The following is a 24,691-nucleotide window of genomic DNA, read 5'->3' on the forward strand; positions in this document are numbered from 1 at the left end:
TGTTTGTTGCCATACAATGCATTCTGGGTTTCACGTAATCGTCTGTCAGACCAAAGATGCTATAACAAAATAAAATGAGGTGAGTAAGGGTTTACTCATTTTTTGAGAACTTCAGGAAGTGAATGGTGGAATGTGAATGATGGTAGACGATACACCCCTTCAACATGCATACTATAAACAGACCAAACTCATCTAGTCTTCTCTAATTATCTTTGGTTTCTGTGAGGAAAAAAAGCATGGCGGCACGCTGAAACTAATCAGCGTCGGATTACTTTCGATTTCTAGAAAGTGTTTTACTCATTTATTTTGACAATGGTGAGCTCACCCGTGATGTGATTAATTATAGTCATTTCTATTAGCTAATTCATATTGTAGTTTATGTCAGCCGAGAGTTATAAAATATGACCGCTTGTGTTGCATCAATCTTTCCTCAGTTAGCCTACATTTTTCCGGTTTGGATGATTCTGTTATGCTATAGATACTTATGTGAATATCTTAACATTGCATCCAAAAATAAACTGCTCACATTCTGGACATAACTTTGTAAGGACTATGTTTGTGTAAATAGTTTCTGAAAAAAGTGTGGCCAGCACAAACGTTGATTGTTGCGTCATTCGAAACTGGCCGTTCTAAATAAGCATTCTAATCACACGGGTGTGATCGTACGCTTCAGGGACCACTGTAGCACGATCACACCCATGTGATGGTACGTGTGAAAGGGTTAAGTTTCCCTGCATTAAAGTCTCTGGCTACTAGGAGCGCCGCCTCTGGGTGAGCGTTTTCTTGTTTGCTTATTGCGGAATACAGCTCATTCAATGCTGTCTTAGTGCCAGCCTCTGACTGTGGTGGTATGTAAACAGCTATGAAAAATACAGATGAAAAATCTCTCGGTAGATAGTGGGGTCTACATCTTATCATGAGATACTCTACCTCAGGCGAGCAATAGCTCAAGACTTCATTAGATATCGTGCACCAGCTGTTATTTACAAAAATACATAGTCCGCCGCCCCTTGTCTTACCAGACGCCGCTGTTCTATCCTGCTGGTGCAGCGTATAAGCAGCCAGCTGTATGTTGAATGTGTCGTCGTTCAGCTACAACTCCGTGAAGCATAAGATGTTACAGTTTTGAATGTCCTGTTGGTAGTTTAATTTTCAGCGTAGGTCATATATTTTTTGTCTAAAGATTGTATTTTAGCCGGCAGAATGGAAGGAAGTGGGGATTTATTTGATCGCCTACAAATTCTCAGAAGGCAGCCCGCCCTCTGGACCATTTTTCTCCGCCTACACTTCACACAAATCACAGGGCTCTGAGCCTGTTCCCGAGAAAACAGTATATCGTTCACATCGGGCTCGTCAGACTTGTTAAAGGAAAAAAAGGATTCTGTCAGTCCGTGGTGAGTAATTGCAATCCGGATGTCCAGAAGTTATTTTCGTTCATAAAAGACGGTAGCAGCAACATTATGTACCAAATAAGTTAATAAATAAGTTACAAACAACGCAAATAAACAAACAAAAAACACAATCGGTTGTGGGCCCGTAAAATGTCTGCCTTCTTCTCCGACACAATTATGTGATGGTCCGACCGCATTCTGTCCCCTATCAACACTTTTTAAAACTTTTGGTGCCAGAGAGAATGACTTACGAAAGTAATCAAGATGTATATCTCACTAAGTCAGGGTATTTAAGCCTCCATATATCCGCTAATTCCAATATATCCATGACATTCATGATTTCCTTAAGTGCATGATTGTGATAGTTTGTAGTGTGATTTCCTTTATGGTCCGTAGAGGTATTTAAACCATATTAAAATATCCCACTTCATCTAAAATTGTTGAATGAATTTCCTGTAAACAATATACATTATATTCCTTCTATTTCAGCCAAGTAAATACTGACCGTCTTTTCTTATTATCTGCTAAGCCGTTACAATTATAACTGGCTATAGTTATTTCACCATTTACCATAATGAAATACAAGTTTCAAATCTATATATCATAATATATGTTTGTAAACTCACCATTAAAAGTACTATAGTGATTGAGTGTCCATAAAGCTATACCATGATATTTGCATTGCTACTAAGTAAACCTCCAATTTGTCCCCACTATTCCACATGCTAAAACCCCCCCCCCATCCCGAGTTGGGTTGTCCTCCCAGTGACCGGCAGACCACCCTTGTACCCCCGGATCCCAGGGCCCCCAAGAGACCGGGACACATCCTTCGAAAAGAGCACACAGTGCCACCCACAGAACAGAAGCAGATCAGCCGGCAAAATAATTTCCATCGCCCTCACCTCAATCTGTATTATATATAGCTATTAGAAAATATGTATCAATAAAAAATCCTGCTTTTCTTAATTTTCATAATTAACAATTCATATTTGTAATAATGTAGGTAGTTCATGCAAATGATTGTTACCTCTTTCCAGGATTGCCGTTACAAAAATTACATTTTGGCAAGCAATTATTATTTTAGAAAACAATTATTGTGATTCATCCTATATTGTCCCTAACTTCTTTACTCCCTAGCAACAGTTGTGGGATACACACACACACACACACATATACACACTCAACCCCGTCCCCCACAAACAACCATGAACTCAGATGCTCAACAGCTGTTCCATCCCAGAGCTCAACTCAAGAAAGGCCTTGATTTACAAATTCATATACAGTTGCAGCTGTATGAGAAGGCCTGCAAAATTGAGCAAAAACTGCAAAAATGGGGAGATTTGATTAACCATTGTCAAGTTCTAGGTGATTGAGATCAGATATACCCCCTTCCCCTGAAACACCCATGTTGGTAGTTAAATACTTTCTCTAATCTCTATGGAGGACCTTGATGAAGAAGGAAAGGGTCAGTTGTTCTCTTTACAACTAGAAATGGACCGAATGTATGAAGAGAGAGCAAAAGGGGCATTTGTAAGATCAAGAAGGAGATGGTTGGAGGAAGGTGAAAAAAACACAAAATACTTTTACAATTTAGAAAGAAATAATTCTGAATTTAAATCTATTCATAAGCTTAATATAGATGGCAAAGAAAATGAAAACTCCAAAGATATTTCAAAATATGTTTCAGAATTCTATGGTAACCTTTATACCAGTAACGCCTGTCCTACTAGTGACATATCTGCCTTTCTAGACTCTGTCAAAGACTGTGTAAAATTAATAGATGAAGACTTCCAAAAGTCTTGTGATGAAATGATTTCTATCAATGAAATAAAACAATGTATCAGCAAGTTAAAAGAGAACAAATATCCAGGGAATGATGGCATTATCAGTGAATTCTATAAATATTTTCAGGAGGATATTATTGAATTTATATTTTAAGCAATCAGGCCCGAGGGGGTGTGGTATATGGGGCCAATATACCACGGTTAAGGGCTGTTCTTATCCACGCCGCAACGCAGAGTGCTTGGATACAGCCCCTATTGGCCATATACCGCAAACCCAGAGGTGCCTTATTGCTATTATAAACTGGTTACCAACGTAATTAGAGCAGTAAAAATACATGTTTTGTCATACCCATGGTCTGATATACCACAGCTGTCACCCAATCAGCATTCAGGGCTTGAACCACTCAGTTTATAATGTAGTATTTCGTGTATTCTACAATATATTAAACAATTCTATAGCAAGTAGTAGACATGATCAAGGGATACTACAGTGTGTAGTATAGTATTCTACAGTATTGAAAGATTATTGGGATCTCTGTGTGTGTAGCCAGACAGGTAAGATGGCTGACAATGGTGAAGGTGAACAGATGGTCACGGGTGCAGGTGACTGAGAGGAATGGAGGAGACTGAGGCAAAAATTAATTTAACCACAAAGTGATATATTTAGTTGATTCATGGACGCACACAATGTCTGGATTAGACGGAGTTAAGGGAGAGAAAGCAGTAAGGTCGGGCGTTGGCGATTTCCTCCTTTTAATGAGTTGAGATCTGTCGGACATTCCCACCTGACCTAATTAAAGTGCTCTGGCCCAGCTGCGTAAGTGGCCATGAATTAAAGGGCGATTCCACCAACTCCATGGTCCTTTTCCATAAGTACACTGCAGTTTACTACAGAATTCTATAGTAAGCACTATAGTATTCTATAGTAAACTGTGGTATTTTTTTCATGTGGGATATTCTATGCAATTAACATCAGTGTCAACCAAGAGTATTGTCAATAAATCAGGTAATCACAGTGCATGCTATTCATATGTGTGTGAAGGAAAAGCTGCACACAGCTCCCCAGTAATCAGGTCAGCACCTCTACCCCTTTTCCATCCATTTTCATTAGAGGTAAACAACTAGAGCTGAGAGAGGATATGGAGTGCTACTCCGAAATGTAGTCCCTGTAAAACCTCCATTCACTATCAGAAAGTGTATCTTTATTTGATGCCTAGTGAGCAGAGACCAATATCTCATGAAACTCTTTGCAAGAATGGAATTTGACGATGACCTACAATACATTTTGAAAAAGGTAATTCAGACAACTGAGAAATGGCATGATTGTGCAAATATTGTGCAAGGAATGGATTACGTAAGGAATTATGAGAATAGTGACTAGTTGTGTTTTCTGAACTTTGAGGATCTCTGCAACATTGTAGAGCTTACCAAGCTTACTCATAAAAGTTATTGCACATGAAAGTAAGTGCATCTTAGCCACTTGAAAATATTCCTTCCTATTGAGGGCCAGACTACCAATACATGTCCATGTGAAAGCACTTGGGTCATCAGTTCACCCAAACACACTCCACAGTACTTTTCTAATTTGATTTAGCTCTCTTAGAAATGTCTTCAGATGTGGGTCATCCAGTATTTCGTGGCTGTGCAGTGGCCACATGTGGTCAAGAAGTGACCGAATGGAAAAGTATATGAGATCAGGAAAGATCACAGTCATAGAACAGAAATAGATCTGATAATACATTGATATCGAAGCCAACTGAAAGGAGGTTGCTTAGACATATATTTTACAGACGCTACTCATTTATTCACATTACCATACCAATTTTCTACCCTGACGAAAATTAAGGTTCAATTTCATAGTCGTGAGGATGAGATGTGTGGAAGCCTGAGGTGTGGGGGCTTAATGTTGATATAGAAGGACAAAAAGGAGACCAGAGATTTGCACTTAAACAATTGGCCAGAACTGCACAGGATGAAATATTTTGTAGAATTGCATTTTTACATTATTATATCCCATGACCAATCATTAAGTGATTAAAAAGGGTTTGAGATCAATAGTGGGAGGAAGGAAGAGACATCATATGTGTAATTGAGTAGCCAAAAAGACCACAAATCAATAGGAATGCTCTTAGAGGATGCTATGGTTTTCTGCCTGGGAGTCATTGATACTGTTTCTCCAAACTGCTTCCTTTGTTTAATCAAATAAGTAACAAAATGTCCCTCCCACACTCCGGCTAACATAAATGTAGATTTGTAACAAATATACCCACCCAACCCTCCAACCCTTAATATTTTCCCTACTTTTCAAACAGTCAAACGTTGAATGCCATTCTCTTCCAGTGGAGTAGGAGGCTGCTATAGGAGGAGGATATAAAGTACTGTACCATTGTTTTTCACTAGCTACAGCATGAAAGGAGACACTTTAAAAAATACTAAACAGCTGATCCAGGAGGACCATGCAGAACGGGCACTAGAGAGCTATAGGTGCCAGCGGATAAGGTTCAGCCACCACAATTTAGATGTCTTCAGAACAGGTTAATTAATGATAAAGGTTCACCCACACCACACTGAGTCCTCTGTATTGACAGCTCACAGAAGTGACAGTTTTCTATGGAAAGATAGAATAAAATAATACCCATAAGTAGAGGTTGAGGGTAGAGGAAAGACAGGACTGAAAAAAAATATATATATAACTATTGTAAAATAGATTGTCTCCGTAAAATGTATATAGTGTGTATAAGCTGGAAGTAGAAGCCTAAGTGTTGTTGTTCATTAGTTTACTCCAATTAGCGGAGGAGTGGTGGGGTTAGTGGAAAATAATGAAGGAAAATATATTTTTTTAAGATATGTATATATATACATATATAAATGTGTGTGTATGTGTATATGTTTGTGTATATGTATATATATTTATATGTATGCACAGTGCATTCGGGAAGTATTACGACCCCCTTGACTTTTTCCACATTTTGTTATGTTACAGCCTTATTCTAAAATTGATTAAATCGTTTTTTTTCACATCATCAATCTAAACACAATAACCCATAATGACAAAGCAAAAACAGGTTTTTAGACATTTTTGCAAATGTCATAAAAATAAAAAACGGAAATTTCAAATTTACATGTAAGTATTCAGACCCTTTACTCAATACTTTGTTGAAGCACCTTTGACAGCCTGAAGTCTTCTTGGGTATGACGCTACAAGCTGGGCACACCAGTATTTGGGGGGTTTCTCCTATTCTTCTCTGCAGATCCTCTCAAGCTCTGTCAGGTTGAATGAGGAGAGTTGCTGCACAGCTATTTTCAGGTCTCTCCAGAGATGTTCGATAGGGTTCAAATCCGGGCTCTGGCTGGGCCACTCAAGGACATTTAGAGACTTGTCCCGAAGGGACTCCTGCATTGTCTTGGCTGTGTGTGAAGGGTCATTGTCCTGTTGGAAGGTGAACCGTCACCCCAGTCTGAGGTCCTGACTGCTCTGGAGTAGGTTTTCATCAATGACCTCTCTGTACTTTGCTCCGTTCATCTTTCCCTTGATCCTGACTAGTCTCCCAGTCCCTGCCGCTGAAAAACATCCCCACAGCATGATGCTGCCACCACCATGCTTCACCATAGGGATGGTGCCATGTGTCCTCCAGACGTGACGCTTGACATTCAGGCCAAAGAGATCAATATTGATTTAATCAGACCAGAGAGTCTTGTTTCGCATGTTCTGAAAGTCCTTTAGGTGCCTTTTGGCAAACTCCAAGGGAGCTGTCATATGCCTGTTACTGAGGAGTGACTTCCGTCTGGCCACTGTACCATATAGGCCTGATTGGTGGAGTGATGCAGAGATGGTTGTCCTTCTGGAAGGTTCTCCCATCTCCACAGAGGAACTCTGGAGCTCTGTGTGAGTGACCATCAGGTTCTTGGTCACCTCCCTGACCAAAGCTATTCTCCCCATATGGCTCAGTTTGGCCGGGCGGCCAACTCTAGGAAGAGTCTTGGTGGTTCCAAACTTCTTTCATTTAAGAAGGATGGAAGCAACTGTTTTCTTGGGGACCTTCAATGCTGTAGACATTTTTTGGTAGCCTACCCCAGATCTGTGCCTCAACACAATCCTGTCTCGGAGCTCTACGGACAATTTCTTCGACCTCATGGCTTGGTTTTTCCTCTGACATGCACTGTCAACTGTGGACCTTATATAGACAGGTGTGTGCATTCCCAAATCATGTCCAATCAATTGAATTTACCACAAGTTGACGCCAATCAAGTTGTAGAAACATCTCAAGGATGATCAATGGAAACAGAATGCACTTCAGCTCAATTACGAGTGTCATAGCAAATAGTTTGAATACTTATGTAAATAAGATATATATTTTTATTTATTTATTACATTTTCAAAAATGTATAAAAACCTATTTTCGCTTTGTCATTATGGGGTATTGTCAGAGCTGCTAGGAGTACTGGGTGGAGGAGTCAAGCGCAGAGAGCACGTATTCAAGAACGTGGATTTATTTCCTGTAGACAGGGAAAACGATCATGCCCAAACACACGGGCGCATGAAAATACCCGTCCAAACACACAGAACTAAACTGTCTGGAAAATACAGAATCCACATAAAAATCCAACACCAAATAACAGAGAACAAGCCCGCACAAAAGCCAGCGGGCCTACTGCCCTTAAATAGCCTACCCCAAAAACTAAACTCAAAACAGGTGCACCCAATCAGCCCAAACTAACAGAAACAAAAAGAAGAGAATCGATGGCAGCTAGTAGGCCAGTGACGACGACCGCCGAGCGCCGCCCGAACAGGAAGAGGCACCATCTTCGGCGGGATTCGTGACAGTACCCCCCCTCTGACGCGCGGCTCCCGCAGCGCGCCGACCCCGGCCTCGAGGACGACCCGGAGGGCGAGGCACAGGACAATCCGGGTGGCGGCGGTGGAAATTGACCAAGAGGGAAGGATCTAAAATGTCCCTCCCCGGTACCCAGCACCTCTCCTCCGGACCGTACCCCTCCCAGTCAACGAGGTACTGCAGGCCCCTCACCCGGCGTCTCGAGTCCAGAATAGCTCGTACTGTGTACGCCGGGGACCCCTCGATGTCCAGAGGGGGCGGAGGGACCTCCGGTACCTCACCTTCCTGAAGGGGACCAGCTACCACCGGCCTGAGGAGAGACACATGAAACGAGGGGTTAATGCGATAGTAAGAAGGGAGTTGCAATCTATAACACACCTCATTTATCCTCCTCAGGACTTTAAATGGTCCCACACACTGCGGACCCAGCTTCCGGCAGGGCAGGCGGAGGGGCAGGTTTCGGGTCGAGAGCCAGACCCTGTCCCCTGGTGCTCTTCTTCTGCCGTTCACTGGCCTGCCTGAGAGAGTCCTGGACTGCCCGCCAGGTCTCCCTAGAGCGCTGTACCCACTCCTCCACCGCAGGAGCTTCGGTCTGGCTCTGATGCCACGGAGCCAGGACCGGCTGGTACCCCAGTACGCATTCAAATGGCGACATGTTAGTTGAGGAGTAGCGGAGTGAGTTCTGGGCCAACTCTGCCCACGGGACGTACCTCGCCCATTCTCCTGGCCGGTCCTGGCAATACGACCTCAGAAACCTACCCACTTCCTGGTTCACTCTTTCCACCTGCCCATTACTTTTGGGGTGATACCCAGAGGTAAGGCTGCCCGAGACCCCCAGACGCTCCATAAACGCCCTCCACACCCGGGACGTGAACTGGGGACCTCGATCAGATACGATGTCCTCCGGCACCCCGTAGTGCCGGAAGACGTGGGTAAATAGAGCCTCCGCAGTCTGTAGGGCCGTAGGGAGACCAGGCAATGGAAGGAAACGACAGGACTTAGAAAACCGATCCACAACGACCAGAACGGTAGTGTTCCCCTGAGATGGGGGAAGATCAGTCAGAAAATCTACCGATAGATGAGACCATGGCCGGGAGGGGTTGTAACTTCCCTCTCGGCAGGTGCCTAGGAGCCTTACTCTGTGCGCATACCGAGCAGGAGGAGACATAGAGTCTCACGTCCTTAGCCAAGGTGGGCCACCAGTATTTCCCCCTAAGACCCCGCACTGTCCTCTCAATCCCCGGATGACCCGAAGAAGGTAGTGTGTGAGCCCACCGAATCAATCGATCACGGACACCAAGCGGTACGTACCTAAGGCCAGTCGGACACTGGGAAGGCGCAGGTTCTACCCTCAAAGCCCGCTCGATGTCCGCGTCCACCTCCCATACCACCGGGGCCACCAGACAAGAGGCTGGAAGGATGGGAGTCGGATCGATGGGCCGGTCATCCGTGTCATAGAGACGAGACAGCGCGTCGGCCCTAGTGTTGAGGGAACCTGGTCGATAAGAGATCGTAAATCTAAAGCGTGTAAAGAACATGGCCCACCTAGCTTGACGCGGATTCAGTCTCTTCGCCGCTCGGATATACTCCAGATTGCGGTGGTCAGTCCAGATAAGGAAAGGGTATTTAGCCCCCTCAAGCCAGTGTCTCCACACCTTCAGGGCTTTTACCATAGCTAGTAACTCCCGGTCCCCCACATCATAGTTCCGCTCCGCCGGACCCAGCTTCTTAGAAAAGAAAGCACAGAGACGGAGCTTCGGTGGCGTGCCCGAGCGCTGTGATAGCACGGCTCCAACACCAGCCTCGGACGCATCCACCTCCACTATGAACGCTAACGAAGGGTCCGGATGCGCCAACACGGGAGCCTCAGTAAACCGTGCCTTCAACTGGTTGAAGGCTCCATCTGCCTCGGCCGACCACCATAGACGCACCGGCCCCCCTTTAGCAGTGAGGTAATGGGCGCCGCCACTTGGCCAAAACCCCGGATAAACCTCCGGTAGTAATTGGCAAACCCTAAAAACCGCTGCACCTCCTTTAACGTGGTCGGAGTCGGCCAATTAAGCACGGCGTTAACGCGGTCACACTCCATCACCACCCCCGAGGTGGAAATGCAATAACCCAGGAAGGAAACGGCTGGTTTGGAGAACACACATTTCTCAGCCTTGACGTATAGGTCATGCTCCAGCAGTCGCCCAAGCACCCTGCGCACCAGGGAGACATGCGCGGCGCGTGTGGCAGAATAGATCAAGATGTCATCAATATATACTACCACACCCTGCCCCTGCAAGTCCCTGAGAATCTCATCTACAAAGGATTGGAAGACGGCTGGAGCATTCTTCAACCCATACGGCATGACGAGGTACTCATAGTGGCCTGATGTGGTACTAAACGCTGTTTTCCACTCGTCTCCTCCCCGAATACGCACCAGATTATACGCGCTCCTGAGGTCCACTTTTGTGAAAAAACGCGCTACGTCGAATGATTCCATCGCCGTAGCGATGACAGGTAGTGGATAACTAAATCCCACTGTGATTGAATTTAGACCTCGATAATCAATGCACGGACGCAGTCCTCCCTCCTTTTTCTCACAAAAAATAAACTCGAGGAGGCGGGTGACATGGAGGGCCGAATGAACCCTTGTCTCAGAGCTTCCGTGACATATGTCTCCATAGCCAACGTCTCCTCCTGTGACAATGGGTACACGTGACTCCTGGGAAGTGCAGCGTTCTCCTGGAGGTTTATCACGCAATCCCACCGTCGATGAGGTGGTAATTTGGTCGCTTTTTTCTTACTAAAAGCGATAGCCAAATCGGCATATTCTGGGGGAATGCGCACAGTGGAAACCTGGTCTGGACTCTCCACCGACGTGGCACCGATGAAAACTCCCACACACCTACCTGAACACTCATCTGACCACCCCTGAAGAGCTCCTTGTCTCCAGGAAATGATGGGATTGTGAATGGCTAGCCAGGGAACCCCCAACACCACTGGAAACCCAGGTGAATCAATAAGGTAAGAACTGATCTGCTCCCTATGATCCCCCTGTGTTACCATGTCCAGCGGAATCGTGGCCTCCCTGACCAGCCCTGACCCTAACGGTCGGCTATCTAGGGAGTGCACGGGGAAAGGTGGGTCTATCTGCACCAGCGGAATACCCAACTTACGAGCAAGTCTGCGATCCATAAAACTCCCAGCTGCGCCTGAGTCGACTAGCGCCTTATACTGAAGAGAGGGGGAAAACGCAGGGGAAAAAATAACCAAAAACATGTGACCAACAGGGAGCTCTGGGTGAGTCTTGTGCCTACTCACCTGGGGTGGCCGAGGAGTATTCCGCCTGCCATCCCGACTCCCAGATGGACTCCTCCAGCACCGGTCCAAAGTGTGTCCTCTCCGGCCACAGTAGGTGCAAGAGGAGCCACCTCCTCCGGTCCCCCTAGATGCAGCTCCTCCCAACTCCATCGGAGTTGGAGCGGGAGGGCTGGGAGGTGGAATTGACAGGACCCCCTCTGAACGCCCGCGGGCAGCTAGCAGGTTATCTAGTTTGATCGACATGTCTATCAGTTCATCGAGGGAGAGTGTGGTGTCCCGACAAGCTAGCTTCCGGCGGACGTCCTCCCGGAGGCTGCAACGGTAATGGTCTATTAAGGCCCTGTCATTCCACACCGCACCAGCAGCCAAGGTCCGGAACTCTAAAGCGAAATCCTGGGCTCTCCTCGTCTCCTTTCTGAGGTGGAACAGACGCTCATCCGCCGCTCGGCCCTCCGGTGGGTGGTCGAACACCGCTCGAAACCAGCGGGTGAACTCCGGGTAGTGGTCCCGAGCCGAGTCTGGGCTGTTCCAGACTGCGTTGGCCCAGTCCAGGGCCCTACAAGACAAACAGGAGACAAGGAGGCTTACACTCTCCTCACCCGAGGGAGTCGGACGCACGGTAGCCAGGTAGAGCTCAAGCTGGAGCAGAAATCCCTGGCATCCAGCCGCTGCTCCATCGTACTCCCTCGGGGGGTGAGATGCAATGTGCTGGTCCCAGCCGCTGACACGGGAGGAGTGGGTTGTGTCGTCTGCAGGGGAGCTGAAGGGGGCGTCGGGAGACCACTCCTCTCCCATCGCTCCATCCTCTCCATCATCTGGTCCATCGCTGACCCGATTCGATGGAGGAGAGCTGTAGGATGATGGACGCGCTCCTCCATAGTTGGGAGAGGGGTGGTCGCTGCTTCTGCTGACTCCATGATAGTGCGGGCTTCTGTCAGAGCTGCTAGGAGTACTGGGTGGAGGAGTCAAGCGCAGAGAGCAGGTATTCAAGAACGTGGATTTATTTCCTGTAGACAGGGAAAACGATCATGCCCAAACACACGGGCGCATGAAAATACCCGTCCAAACACACAGGACTAAACTGTCCAGAAAATACAGAATCCACATAAAAATCCAACACCAAATAACAGAGAACAAGCCCGCACAAAAGCCAGCGGGCCTACTGCCCTTAAATAGCCTACCCGCAAAACTAAACTCAAAACAGGTGCACCCAATCAGCCCAAACTAACAGAAACAAAAAGAAGAGAATCGATGGCAGCTAGTAGGCCGGTGACGACGACCGCCGAGCGCCGCCCGAACAGGAAGAGGCACCATCTTCGGCGGGATTCGTGACAGGTATAGACTGATGTGTAGACTGATGAGGAAAAAAAGTAATTTAATCAATTTTAGGAAAGGCTGTAACGTAACAAAATGTGGAAAATGTCAAGGGGTCTGAATACTTTCTGAATGCACTATATTTTAGTCCAAGTCAAGCACAGATAAGAAGTAATCAGATAGGCCTATTTTATGACGTTTCCACTGGATCAGAGCATGACATTTTTCCCTTTCACGCTGAGTGGTTATCGAAAGGGAGAGAGCTGGAAAGATTTTTCAAATACATTGAGGAACTATTGTATTTCTTAATGGAAGTAAAAACAGACTTTGTTTGCCTTTGCTGTTTGAGGTTAAGAAAACATTTTACTTTGAGAAGCTCCACAGGTCATTAGTGGTGGTGCGTTAAGCCAATCAGAAATACTATCAGATCCCAAAATGGGCACATTGATATGCCTATATTTACGAGCAGGCCAAGGAGCCTATAGGCCTACTTCTATGTGTGCATGTCCTTACTAAAGATTGACAGGAGTGCTCCAAACAAAAGACAATGACTAAATTTACAAAACTCCAAAATGGAATGGACTTAAACTAAAACTTGTTTAAGTATTTCAAGGCCTACATTGGAAATGTATGTATTTCAAGGCCTACATTCAAACTCAGTGCCTCTTTGCTTGACATCATGGGAAAATCAAAAGAAATCAGCCAAGACCTCAAACAAAATGTTGTAGACCTCCACAAGTCTGGTTCATCCTTGGGAGCAATTTCCAAACGCCTGAAGGTACCACGTTCATCTGTACAAACAATAGTACGCAAGTATAAACACCATGGGACCACGCAGCCGTCATACCGCTCAGGAAGGAGACGCGTTCTGTCTCCTAGAGATGAACATACTTAGGTGCGAGAAGGGCAAATCAATCCCAGAACAATAGCAAAGGACCTTGTGAAGATGCTGGAAGAAACAGGTACAAAAGTATATCCACAGTAAAACGAGTCCTATATCGACATAACCTGAAAGCCACTCAGCAAGGAAGAAGCCACTGCTCCAAACCGCCATAAAAAAGGCAGACTACGGTTTGCAACGGCACATAGGGACAAAGATCGTACTTTTTGGAGAAATGTGGCCAAACAGAAATGTGGCCATAATGACCATCGTTATGTTTGGAGGAAAAAGGGGGAGGCTTGCAAGCCGAAGAACACCATCCAAACAGTGAAGCACGGGGGTGGCAGCATCATGTTGTGGGGGTGCTTTGCTGCAGGGGGGACTGGTGCACTTCACAAAATAGATGGCATCATGAGGCAGGAAAATTATGTGGATATATTGAAGCAACATCTCAAGACATCAGTCAGGAAGTTAAAGCTTGGTCACAAATGGGTCTTCCAAATGGACAATGACCTCAAGCAAACTTTCAAAGTTGTGGCAAAATGGCTTAAGGACAACAAAGTCAAGGTATTGGAGTGGCCATCACAAAGTCCTCACCTCAATCCCATAGAAAATGTGTGGGCAGAACTGAAAAAATGTGTGCGAGCATGGAGGCCTACAAACCTAACTCAGTTACACTAGCTCTGTCAGGAGGATGGGCCAAAATTCACCCAACTTATTGTGGGACGCTTGTGGAAGGCTACCCAAAACGTTTGACTCAAGTCAAACCATTTAAAGGCAATGCTACCAAATACTTATTGAGTGTATGTAAACTTTTGTCCCACTGGGAATGTGATAAAATAAATAAAAGCTGAAATAAATCATTCTCTATACTATCATTCTGACATTTCACATTCTTGAAATAAAGTGGCGATCCCAACTGACCTAAGACAGGGAATTTTAATTAGGATTAAATGTCAGGAATTGTGAAACACTGAGTTTAAATGTATTTGGCTAAGGTGTATGTAAACTTCAACTGTATATTTGTTACTGCTCGACTAAAACAATCTCGGTCGACCAACAGCCTAACGACCAAACAATCGACCAGTTGACTAATTGGGGTCAGCCCTACACACAAGTCATAAACTGTTCCCTCTGCTACCCACAGCATGCGGTACCAGAATGCCAAGTCTGGGACCAAAAGGCTCTTGAACAGCTTCTACCCCCAAGCCATAAGACGGCTCAACAGTTACTCAAATGGCTACCCTGACTATTTGCATTGACCCCCTTTTTATTTGCACTGACTCTTTGCACCGGCTCTATGCACACTCACTGGACTTTACCCACACACTCACACATACAACACTGACACTCCCACACACTACATATGCTCACACACACAAAACACACACACAAATGCATATTGACGCCACACACACACACACTCACAAATAGACACTCTCACACTCTTCACATACGCTGCTGCTACTCTGTTTATTATCTATCCTGATTGCCTAGTCACTTTTACCCCTACCTACATGTACATAGTACCTCAACTACCTCGTACCCCTGCACATACTCCATGTATATAGTCTCGTTATTGTTCTTTTATTGTGTTACTGTTTGTTTCAGTATTATATGCTCATTTTTCTAATTTTTTTACTTTGCATTGTTGGGAAAGGGCCCGTTACTTTTCATTACGTTTTTCAAGCTATTTTGAAGCTTGAAGTAAGAATATATTCCAGTAAGAAGATATCTTGACAGAACATCAATACATTTATCTTTCTCAGGGGGGAGTTGCATTGATGGACTAGATTCCACAGCTGAATCTAAAGAAATACTGCACTGACACCATACTAGACATTCTAATGCCATTTCCTTTCTTTTGCTGCAAAATATGTAACTCAATTGGTTCAAAATGGCTGAATGTCATACATATAGAACCAGAGCAACTAGAACAAACCAGAGCATGTGACCTGAGTGTGTCGGCATGCAAGCACAAGTGTCAGTCTATGCATGTTTGCAACTGTGCACCCGGTGACAGTCATTTGCAACTGTGCACCCGGTGACACCCCTGTCACACGCTATTTCGAAGCACACATAGCTAGCTCACGCTACAACACCAAATCAAGGACATAATTCCAGTACAGTCAAAGCCTTTTAGTTCTACATGTGTAGCCTTTAGCATTTACTTTGTATCAACCTATAAGGTGTCACCACTAAAGTACAGCACACCAAAGTGCACTGAGGTTGAATGGATTTTCACCCAGTTTAAAACCCTATACACTCGTATCCGTATACAGGTTGAAAATGGCTGATTTGGGCACTGATACATGCTTATATTGGAATGCAGTGGCTGTACAGTAATGAGCTATACATGATGTCAGAGCCCTGTCTCTGCGCTTCACAGCGCTGTATGGGATTTGACTGACAGCCGTTCTGAACTTGAGCACCTTGTGCGACAAGAGGTTGCCCCTATCCCTTCTCCTAATTGGGCAACTTTTGCAAATTTTTTGTTGTCTGAGTGAGGGAAATACTGTAAAATTAAGAGGACAATGTATTTTCGAAGAGGAGACATTGAGGATTATAATAAATACAGCTTTGATGTCATACAAGCAAGACAAACACCTTTGAGTCCAAATGTGCACTTCACATTTCCATATCATAAAATGCATGTCATATAGAGTGTCAACGTTTATGATCACTATGTTTGATATGCAAGATGACATGACGTCATACACTGGGTTGTTCTGAACAGAATGAGCCTATGTTTGTCTATTGTGAAGAAATTTGGACTAACGGCTCCTTTCTATGCACACAGAAATTATGATTTGTTTCCCTGAATTGCATTCTGAAAGCCTAACACTGCAATATTGAATTGTATAACTTAGCTAGTCATGTTGGCAATTGAACAAGATTTCAAATGATGCCCACCTGACCCAGATTACAATTTATAATGGACCATTTTTGGACTTCGTAAACAACAGTAATTGTTTGATGGTGGGGATCCAGTGTTCTGTTCCAAACAAAACAACTTCAAGTGTGCTTCCTCTAGTTCCTCAACAGCACAACTAGGAGAGCTCAAAAAAGCACCTTATAGTTGAAGACTCTTCTTTGAGTCATAAAAGTGCATTGAAATTACTTAGGAACGGTGCACACTTGGAGACACCAGTTAGACCTCTCATTCAAACCCTTTTAATTGTTTTGTCTTGTTGCACCTACCCCATATTTTCCAGGAATATTCTTATCATGTTACTGAATGTATCCAGAATATTTTCAGATATCAACAAATTCAAGAAAAAGTACAATAAATGTCAAATGCACACAAAATCAACAGTGCAATGTTTGGATTCAGTCTTGGTCAGGTGTTCTCACCTTTGGTCTAATCATTTTCCCATAATATACAAACTGTTCCCTTTCATTTGCTACCATGGTTATGCATTTCATACTTCTTCTGTAAGAAACATTTCAGTTTTGCCCTATCCATATAGGCCAATTCCCACGAGTGTAAAGGGTTAAGCACTGTTCTGCACATCTTACCTTTCTGTATACAATCATGTTCGGCGATTCATCGGCTACTCCATTGCTCCCCTGCCCCACGCTGTTGGTCTGTGCCATGATCCAGAAGGGTGAACAGTGTCAGCAATGATCAGGTGCTGAAGCAGAGAGATTGGACAGTGTAGAACATTATAACATGGATACATTATAGAAGAATCCGCAAAAAAACAAAATGCCCAATGCAACTCTCTCCTTTGCATGGCTATGCACATTTAAATAACATATCAGTTGTGAGTCTGTTTTTAATCATAGGCTAACATGGTAGAAATGTTAATGGTGATCAACTAATTGATGTATTAACGACATGTTATGGCTGGTTCATTTTAGTACAAATGGTAGTAATTACAGTGATGTGATCGTCATCATTATTATTCTTGTCTTCTGTCATTATTAATTCCTTCAGTATTCCACCTTATTAAACAAATGCATAATGTCTAGCTTAAATGAAAGCTGATACAAAGACATTATTGATTTCTGTATCCATTATCATATGTAGCCTAAGATGACTGCTATAGGACAGTGCTTATTGACATTGGAGAATTCAATCGCCTGGGATCCGAGAAAGCAGCACACACCGTGGCAAGATAACATGCACCCAAGCTCTAAATCGAAAATAGGCCCGAGTTGTTACACAAATATTTCATTTAGTGTCATTGTAACATAACACGTATATACAAAGGATACAAAAGACCGTTTAATTACAGACCGTGAGAAATGTTCGATGGTATTCTGTGTGCATCCGAGGTTCAGCATCTTTATCGTCACCCCCAAAGACACCCACAACATCCTTTCAAGGATGCTTCCGATAAAGACAAAGCTCTCATCATCACCTAGCTAATAGTCAATGAAATGTCTCCTTCAAGACAAGACCCCTATGATATCAGGAACATGGACAGTTACTGCAAAAATGCCCGCTCCCTTTATCGACCGTTAATCTATGGCGAATAAAATGAAAATAAATACATTAGAAATCGTTATTTGATGATTTACCTGAAAATCACACAGCCTGCGAATATCCTGTTTCTTTGCAGAACTGGTGTGACGTGCGTGCAGTATGTCAACTGGAAGACATAGGAATGCGAGGACAATTCATTGGCAATGGGAAAAGGCAGGCATACGATGCAGACTTGGTTGTTACTTTTACCGCTTCCCTCCTCTCCACAATGACGCGGAAGCATGGACGCGCAGAATAACGTGAACGTGCATCGATCCATGACCAATCATGTGCAAGAAATCCAAACCCCTATCTGGCAAATTTACAGGGGACCATCAGCTTGAAGTAGGATAGCGCTATGTTGTTGTTATAAAACAGTAATGATGATGATGACGGTGATGATGATGATTGGGAATACACATTTAGTAAATTGCATTTAATAGTGTAATGAGTACCGACCAAAATCAATAAATAAATGTATCCCTGTAGACTTTATGTATTGATTATATTTCTGTACACACTGTAACATTTTACATATTCAAGAGTCATTTTAATTTGTCTTTTCTAAGCATACATTGCTAGAATGTTAATCATATTGACATAGCCTAGAGTTAATAGTGTAATGAGTACCGACCAAAACCAATAAATAAATGTATTCCTGTAGACTTTATGTATTGATTATATTTCTGTACACACGGTTACATTTTACATATTCAAGACTCATTTTAAGTTGTCTTTTCTAAGCATACATTGCTAGAATGTTAATCATATTGACATAGCCTAAAGATATCTGATTAGCATTTAGGTCGTTAAATCTAAAAAAAAATTCACCTTTATTTAACTAGGTAGGCCAGTTGAGAACAAGTTCTCATTTACAACTGCGACCTGGCCAAGATAAAGCAAAGCGCTGTGACACAAACAACACAGAGTTACACATGGGATAAACAAACGTACAGTCAATAACAGTATAGAAAAATCTATATACAGTGTGTGCAAATGTAGTAAGATTAGGGAGGTAAGGAAATAAATAGGCCATAGTGGTGAAATAATTACAATTTAGCAATTAAACACTGGAGTGATAGATGTGCAGAACACGAATGTGCAAGTAGAGATACTGGGATGCAAAGGAGAAAAAATAAATAAAAAAATATGGGGATGTGGTAGTTGGGTGGGCTATTTTCAGAGGGGCTGTGTACAGGTGCAATGATCGGTAAGCTGTATATGGGGCTTTGGTGACAAAACGGATGGCACTGTGATAGACTGCATCCAATTTGCTGAGTAGAGTGTTGGAGGCTATTTTGTAATTGACATCGCCGAAGTCAAGGATCTGTAGGATAGTAGGTTTTACGAGGGTATGTTTGGCAGCAAGAGTGAAGGAGGCTTTGTTGCAAAATAGGAAGCCGATTATAGATTCAGTTTTGGATTGGAGATGCTTAATGTGAGTCTGGAAGGAAAGTTTACAGTCTAGCCAGACACCTAGGTATTTGTAGTTGTCCACATACTCTAGGTTAGAACTGTCCAGAGTAGTGATGCTAGGCGGGCAGGTGCGGGCAGTGATCGGTTAAAGAGCATGCATTTAGTTTTACTAGCATTTAAGAACAGTTGGAGGCCACGGAAGGAGTGTTGTATGGCATTGAAGCTCATATGGAGGTTTGTTAACAATGTCCAAAGAAGGGCCAGTATACAGAATGGTGTCGTCTGCGTAGAGGTGGATCAGAGAATCAGTAGCAGCAAGAGCAACATCATTGATGTATACAGAGAAAAGAGTCGGCCTGAGAATTGAACCCTGTGGCACCCCCAAAGAGACTGCCAGAGGTCCGGACAACAGGCCCTCCAATTTGACACACTGAACTCTATCTGAGAAGTAGTTGGTGAACCAGGCGAGGCAGTCATTTGAGAAACCAAGGCTGTTGAGTCTGCCGATAAGAATGCAGTGATTGACAGTCGTAAGCCTTGGCCAGGTCGATGAATACGGCTGCACAGTAATATCTCTTATCGATGGCAGTTATGATATTGTTTAGGACCTTGAGCGTGGCTGAGGTGCTCCCATGACCAGCTCGGAAACTAGATTGCATAGCGGAGAAGGTACGGTGGGATTCAAAATGGTCGGTGATCTGTTTGTTAACTTGTCTTTCGAAGCCTTTGAAAGTCAGGGTAGAATAGATATGTCTGTAACAGTTTGGATCAAGAGTGTCTCCCCCTTTAAAGAGGGGGATGACCACAGCAGCTTTCCAATCTTTAGGGATCTCAGACGATACAAAAGATAGGTTGAACAAGCTAGTAATAGGGGTTGCAACAATTGCGGCAGATAATTTTAGAAAGAGAAGGTCCAGATTGTCTAGCCCAGCTGATTTGTAGGGGTCCAGAATTTGCAGCTCTTTCAGAACACCAACTATCTGGATTTGGGTGAAGGAGAAATGAGGGAGGCTTGGGCAAGTTGCTGTGGGGGGTCCAGAGCTGTTGACCGGGGTAGGGGTAGCCAGGTGGAAAGCATGGCCAGCCATAGAAAAATGCTTATTGAAATTATTGATTATCGTAGATTTATCGGTGGTGACATTGTTTCCTAGCCTCAGTGCAGTGGGCAGCTGGGAGGAGGTGCTCATTTTCTCCATGGACTTTACAGTGTCCCAGAACTTGGTTGCCTACAATACATCTCCATTTACTTCATTATGCATGCACAGTATGTATAGCTTTCGGGTTTAGCTGACACTGTGTCCAAACTTTTTTTTTGTCTTCCGTCCTGTTTGCTGCTATGGTCAAATAAATGTATTGTACTCAGTCCTGAATATCCAGAAATAATGAACAACCTCTTTCACTGCAGCATCTTTGACTGGGAGGCACACCACTGTCAGAGCACAAAGGATTTACACAGAAATGAGCTTCAAGACTCATGTGTCTCATCCCAACCCACACCCTGTTCCTCCATCTCACTTTCATATTTCCCCTAAACTTCATACAATGAAACATTTTGTTCAAAGGATCATAATTATTCAATAAGATGGTCCTTGAAGACTGTCAGTACACCTTGCACAGTGTCATACATTTGTTGGCATGTATAAATCCACTGATACTTGTATTTCCATAGACATTATGTTTAGGGTGCATGCAGTTAACCGAGGATGCCTAGAACTGGCAATCTATCACCAACAGTTTGTCTCCAATCATATCTAGGGGCCTCTCACTTCATCAAGCAGAACTGTCTTTTAAAACCCTTTCTCCCTCTCCCATCATTCCTTATCTATTCGAGGTGCCATATTCCAGTGAGCTCCTACCCAAGTCAGGCACTGCCTCTATGCAGTATTGACTGCATGTTACTGGGGATCTCCCTATATTGAACACCTCTGTATAATTAACTACAGAGTCATGCCTGGTCAACTGGGCCACCTGGGTACCTTCTGAGAACTGCAGCCCATCCTGTGAGAGAACCCTGTTGGTTTAACATATGTCACATTCCCTGCATCCTTCTTACCCACTTGCCAAGACTGATCTATCCACAAAAGTCAGATACAACTGAGTGCAGCAGTCCTAGGGGGACCATATGGAGCTCTGGAGGTAGATGCTATCACTGTTCGCTGCAAAATGTATGCAAGTATTTATCGTATGACCAAGATGAAAGCAAAGTATTTGCTCATTATAATAGAAAATAGAAATAGAAAAACAAATGCAATAAATGTTTCCTCTATATTTGATCAAACAGTGGAGGATGTACTCTAAGCTTATGTTCTTTTATTTCAGATGTCTGCGTTTTTTCACAGGATCATACACAGTTCAGGGAATTCACACAGTAAAGAACATTAGAGCCATCTGGTGGTTCAAGACAGAACACTTCCCAAACTAGTGCAATGATAATAGAATAGTGATTACGGCTAGCCAACAACCAGACATAGTTTTAGAATATGCCAGACGTGCCTTATTTGAGTTATCTTTACACATTTAGATCTACAGTTGAAGTCGGAAGTTGACATACACTTAGGTTGGAGTCATTAAAACTCATTTTCAACCACTCCACAAATGTCTTGTTAACAAACTATAGTTTTGGCAAGTAAGTTAGGACATCTACTTTGTGCATGACACAAGTCATTTTTCCAACAATTGATTACAGACAGATTATTTCACGTATAATTCACTGTATCACAATTCCAGTGGGTCAGAAGTTTACATACACTTCCAGTCCTTCCAGTTCTCTGCTGCCAATGACTGGAACGAACTGCAAAAATCTCTGAAGCTGGAGACTCTTACCTCCCTCACTAGCTTTAAGCACCAGCTGTCAGAGCAGCTCACAGATCACTGCACCTGTACATAGCTCATCTGTAATTTACCCATCCAATCTACCTCATATTGCTTCTAGGTTAGACTACTGCAATGCTCTACTTTCCAGCTACCCGGATAAAGCACTGAATAAACTTCAGTTAGTGCTAAATACGGCTGCTAGAATCTTGACTAGAACCAAAACATTTGATCATATTACTGCAGTGCTAGCCTCCCTACACTGGCTTCCTGTTAAGGCAAGGGCTGATTTCAAGGTTTTACTGTTAACCTACAAAGCGTTACATGGGCTTACTCCTACCTATCTTTCCGAGTTGGTCCTGCCGTACATACCTACACGTACGCTACGGTCACAAGACGCAGGCCTCCTAATTGTCCCTAGAATTTCTAAGCAAACAGCTGGAGACAGGCCTTTCTCCTATAGATCTCCATTTTTATGGAATGGTCTGCCTACCCATGTGAGAGACGCAGACTCTGTCTCAACCTTTAAGTCTTTATTGAAGACTCATCTCTTCAGTAGGTCCTATGATTGAGTGTAGTCTGACCCAGGAGTGTGAAGGTGAACGAAAAGGCTCTGGAGCAACGAACCGCCCTTGCTGTCTCTGCCTGGCCGGTTCCCCTCTCTCCACTGGGATTCTCTGCCTCTAACCCTATTACAGGTGCTGAGTCACTGGCTTACTGGTGCTCTTCCATGCCGTCCCTAGGAGGGGTGCGTCACTTGAGTGGGTTGAGTCACTGGCGTAATCTTCCTGTCTGGGTTGGCGCCCCCCCTTGGGTTGTGCCGTGGCGGAGATCTTTGTGGGCTATACTCGGCCTTGTCTCAGGATGGTAAGTTGGTGGTTGAAGATATCCCTCTAGTGGTGTGGGGGCTGTGCCTTGGCAAAGTGGGTGGGGTTATATCCTTCCTGTTTGGCCCTGTCCGGGTGTATCATCGGATGGGGCCACAGTGTCTCCTGACCCCTCCTGTCTCAGCCTCCAGTATTTATGCTGCATTAGTTTATGTGTCGGGGGGCTAGGGTCAGTTTGTTATATCTGGAGTACTTGTCCTGTCTTATCCGGTGTCCTGTGTGAATTTAAATATGCTCTCTCTAATTCTCTCTTTCTCTCTTTCTTTCTCTCTCTCGGAGGACCTGAGCCCTAGGACCATGCCTCAGGACGACCTGACATGATGACTCCTTGCTGTCCCCAGTCCACCTGACCCCAGTCCACCTGGCCAACTGATCTGCCTGCGGCTATGGAACCCTGACCTGTTCACCGGATGTGCTACCTGTCCCAGACCTGCTGTTTTCAACTCTATTGAGACCGCAGGAGTGGTAGAGATACTCTTAATGATCGGCTATGAAAAGCCAACTGACATTTACTCCTGAGGTGCTGCACCCTCGACAACTACTGTGATTATTATTATTTGAACATGCTGGTCATTTATGAACATTTGAACATCTTGGCCATGTTCTGTTATAATCTCCACCCGGCACAGCCAGAAGAGGACTGGCCACCCCTCATAGCCTGGTTCCTCTCTAGGTTTCTTCCTAGGTTTTGGCCTTTCTAGGGAGTTTTTCCTAGCCACCATGCTTCTACACCTATATTGCTTGCTGTTTGGGGTTTTAGGCTGGGTTTCTGTACAGCACTTTGAGATATCAGCTGATGTACGAAGGGCTATATAAATACATTTGATTTGATTTGATTGGATCCCCATACTGTATTTATTTATTTATCTTGCTCCTTTGCACCCCAGTATCTCTACTTGCACATTCATCTTCTGTACATCCTATCATTCCAGTGTTTAATTGCTATATTGTAATTACTTCGCCACAATGGCCTATTTATTGCCTCATTTCTCTTATCCTACCACATTTGCACATGCTGTATATAGATCTTTCTACAGTATTTTGATTGTATGTTTGTTTATTCCATGTGTAACTCTGTGTTATTGTATGTGTCGAACTCCTTTTCTTTATCTTGGCCAGGTCGCAGTTACAAATGAGAACTTGTTCTCAACTAGCCTACCTGATTAAAGAAAGGAGAAATAAAAAATAAAATAAAAATCACTAAGTTGAATGTGCCTTTAAACAGCTTGGAAAATTCCAGAAAATTATGTCATGGCTTTAGAAGCTTCTGATAGGCTAATTGACATCATTTGAGTCAATTGGAGGTGTACCTGTGGATGTATTTCAAGGCCTACCTTCAAACTTAGTGCCTCTTTGCTTGACATCCTGGGAAAATCAAGAGACATCATTCAAGACCTCAGAAAAAAATTGTAGACCTCTAGAAGTCTGATTCATCCTTGAGAGCAATTTCAAAATGCCTGAAGGTACCACGTTCATCTGTACAAACAGTAGTATGCAAGTATAAACACCATGGGACCATGCAGCCGTCATACCGCTCAGGAAGGAGACGTGTTCTGTCTCCTAGAGATGAACGTACTTTGGTGTGAAAAGTGC

The 24,691-nt window shown here is 43.9% G+C and overlaps 1 protein-coding gene across 5 annotated transcripts in view; it reads right to left on the reverse strand.

The window, feature by feature from the left end:
• Positions 1 to 18,253, reverse strand: part of LOC129857946 (regulator of G-protein signaling 7) — a 118,619-nt gene extending 100,366 nt beyond the window's left edge. Inside the window, exons 1-2 of one of the 5 annotated variants that reach the window (XM_055926664.1) lie at positions 18,041 to 18,253; positions 17,033 to 17,148 (exon numbers count right to left, since the gene is read on the reverse strand). In XM_055926664.1, coding sequence (XP_055782639.1) covers positions 17,033 to 17,110 — 78 coding nt within the window. In that variant the 5' untranslated portion in view covers positions 17,111 to 17,148; positions 18,041 to 18,253. Of the gene's footprint in view, positions 1 to 17,032; positions 17,149 to 17,756; positions 17,921 to 18,040 lie in introns of those variants that run through there. The other 4 variants (XM_055926695.1, XM_055926684.1, XM_055926706.1 and 1 more) reach the window with 4 other exon arrangements.
• Between the last annotated feature and the right edge of the window lie 6,438 nt (positions 18,254 to 24,691).

This window comes from Salvelinus fontinalis, chromosome 1, assembly GCF_029448725.1.
Source record: "Salvelinus fontinalis isolate EN_2023a chromosome 1, ASM2944872v1, whole genome shotgun sequence".
Classification (NCBI taxonomy): Eukaryota; Metazoa; Chordata; class Actinopteri; order Salmoniformes; family Salmonidae; genus Salvelinus; species Salvelinus fontinalis.